General features: G+C 52.8%; 1 protein-coding gene across 1 annotated transcript; it reads left to right on the top strand.

Annotated features, from left to right (window-relative positions):
* Positions 1-456: 456 nt before the first annotated feature.
* On the top strand, positions 457-2,402 carry STEHIDRAFT_164161 (uncharacterized protein; the record flags this gene model as incomplete). The annotated part of the gene is made up of 4 exons (XM_007311882.1): positions 457-1,205; positions 1,275-1,498; positions 1,563-2,327; positions 2,389-2,402. The coding sequence occupies 4 exons, from the start codon at positions 457-459 to the stop codon at positions 2,400-2,402; spliced, it is 1,752 nt and encodes a 583-aa protein (XP_007311944.1).
* Between the last annotated feature and the right edge of the window lie 21 nt (positions 2,403-2,423).

Here is a 2,423-nt window from a genome sequence, read left to right as displayed (position 1 = left end):
AGTCACGTCCATCCACGATCACTTGATGCCCATTTTGGAATTGGACCCCTGCGCAGACACACCAGGAAACGAAGCCCGGACGAAGTCAAGCAGACTATCGATGATGTCTTTCAGACGTACGACGCCTTTTCTTGATCGCCTAAAGAAAGGATCACTGCTGTCCGATGAATTTAAGCTTGGGGGAGAGATGAGTTCGGTCTTTGCGCGCGATTTGATCGGTATGAAAAAAGACAAGACCGATCCTTTAGCTAACGAATTTTCGGCCCGAGTCTCGTGCGTGTCTTTCTTTGTTCGATTATCGAAACGCACTGACACTCTTAAAGTCTGCTCTCTGGCGCTTCGGGGACCGGGAAGACTCAGACATGTGCACGCCTCCTTGGAAAGGCCTGTGGTTTTGGTATTTCCTGTCGGCGCTCCGAACCCGGAAACGATCCCACCGATCCTGGCTTTCGCAGTATGTCCGGCACGCTGAAATCTCTCGCACGCAGGTCCAAGTTCCACCCAATATCTGGCGACCTAGCGCAACTCGATGAGAATCGGCATATTGCAGAAAATGGCGTCGCGATTTCGGTCCTGTCTCGGGTTTCCGTTCTCGAAGCATTCCTGAAGTGCAAACCAGACGGTGTGTCTGTCGAGACTTGGAAGATGCAGTGGGCTTTGTTTGAGCTTCATCCCGAACTGTCATACAAGGGCTTTCCTGGACTCTACGAGGATATCTGCGAGCGCCTGGAAGAGGACCTTCAGACCGCTGCTCCATCTTCGGTTAAGGAGCTCCTTCGAGCTACTGTGCATCGGCTAAAATCCGACTTCCCAGAGTACATGAAGATTTTCTACTTCATCATTGACGAGGCTCAGTTTGGCGCACTGGAATACACCTCTTATTTTCGCTCTCGCGCTGACCCTGATCGTCCTCGCTCGTTCTTGACCGAGCTGGTTACCATTCTTACGGGGCTCGGCCTAGCCACTCATACCGTCATCTCCGGAATCAGCCTATCTGAGGACCAAATCATAGACTCCGTGCAGTCCACGACCGCTCGCTTGGGTACCCGCCTGAAGGTGGTCTCTATTCCAGATGGTTTTTACGACAAGGAAGAGCAACGGAAGTATATACTCAAGCATCTTGGGCCCTGGGCTGAACAGCGCAAAATACCGGTAAAGTCCTTCAAACGGCTTGTCCAGCGGATGCTGGACGTGTTTCCCGGCCGGTGAGTGTCCATACCTTGCTCTGCAGTCGCACATCATCCTTCTTACTCAATATTTTCCCAATCATCCAGGTATCGAGTGACCGCGTGCTTCATCGACATAGTGCTTCGATCCGATACCGAATGTCCTCATCGACTCTTCACTCTGTTTGCTCTGCGTATAACTGATGGCTATGTGTGTACGGATGGAGGTCAAATTGAGCGCGAAGAGGCATGCCTCGAAGACAAAGCGTTCAAGCTCGCCAACGAGATCAGACCGATGATCGACTGGAAGGAGTACGACTCCTTGCCTCCTGGTTCGTATTTCGATTACGCTGCACCATTATACTTGCATTGAACTGACTGTTTGTCCTAATCTAGACGTCAAGACGACGGTTATCCACATGGTCGCACGCTACATCACCACCGGGACCATGTCCACTGTCACTGACAAGGAGCTGAAGCTCGTCAAGGCTAGTATAGGGCATGTACGGTGCGAAGAGACCTACGACGGGAGCACTGACAAAGTCGGAAGCACTGGCTTAGGAGCCACTGGCAAAGGAACCACTCGCAAAGGAACCACTCGCAAAGGAACCACTCGTAAAGGAACCACTGGCTTGAACGGGAGCGCCGACGACGGGAGCACAGACAAGAACAGCGCTCACAAGTCCGAGTCGCGCGGCGCCGATGGACAAAAGGCCTTCGTCGTTTCCATCACCGAGCCGCTGGTGATTTTTTCTTTTATGATCCATTGCAAGGACGAGTTGATCAAGGCCGTGGGCGACTCCACGCGCTGGGCGCCCGAAGCCTGTTCCCAAGGACGATCGTACGAACTTCAGATCTTGGCCATCATCGCGCTGATGTTCGGCGGCCAATTCCGCAGGTTGGGCGATCTTCTTCTGTTCCGCGACAAATACAAATATCTGGAGGATCTCGAATGTGAGCTCGTCGCCATTTACAAGGTTGATGGCGAGTATGTCGCGTCCTCGGCTGGGTGGGGTTGTGGTCCTAGCTGTAGCCTGCTCGGGTTCAGCACCAACAAGGCCCCAGATTTGAAGGAGGCCGCTGAACGTGGTGTAGGAGTCGCGTTCTATCTCCCCGACCCGAACAACCACGTCGACGTGGACTTCTATGCTAGACCCAAAGGTTCTTCGAAGATTATCAGGATCCATCTGCAGGCCAAGTTTACTACTGGGGAGAACGGTAGCATCAAGTCAGTGACTTTCAAGGACGCCAAACAGT

The sequence above is a fragment of the Stereum hirsutum genome (genome assembly GCF_000264905.1).
Source record: "Stereum hirsutum FP-91666 SS1 unplaced genomic scaffold STEHIscaffold_125, whole genome shotgun sequence".
Taxonomy (NCBI): domain Eukaryota; kingdom Fungi; phylum Basidiomycota; class Agaricomycetes; order Russulales; family Stereaceae; genus Stereum; species Stereum hirsutum.
Note: the sequence above shows the minus strand (reverse complement) of the source record. Positions and strands in the feature narration are given on the sequence as shown.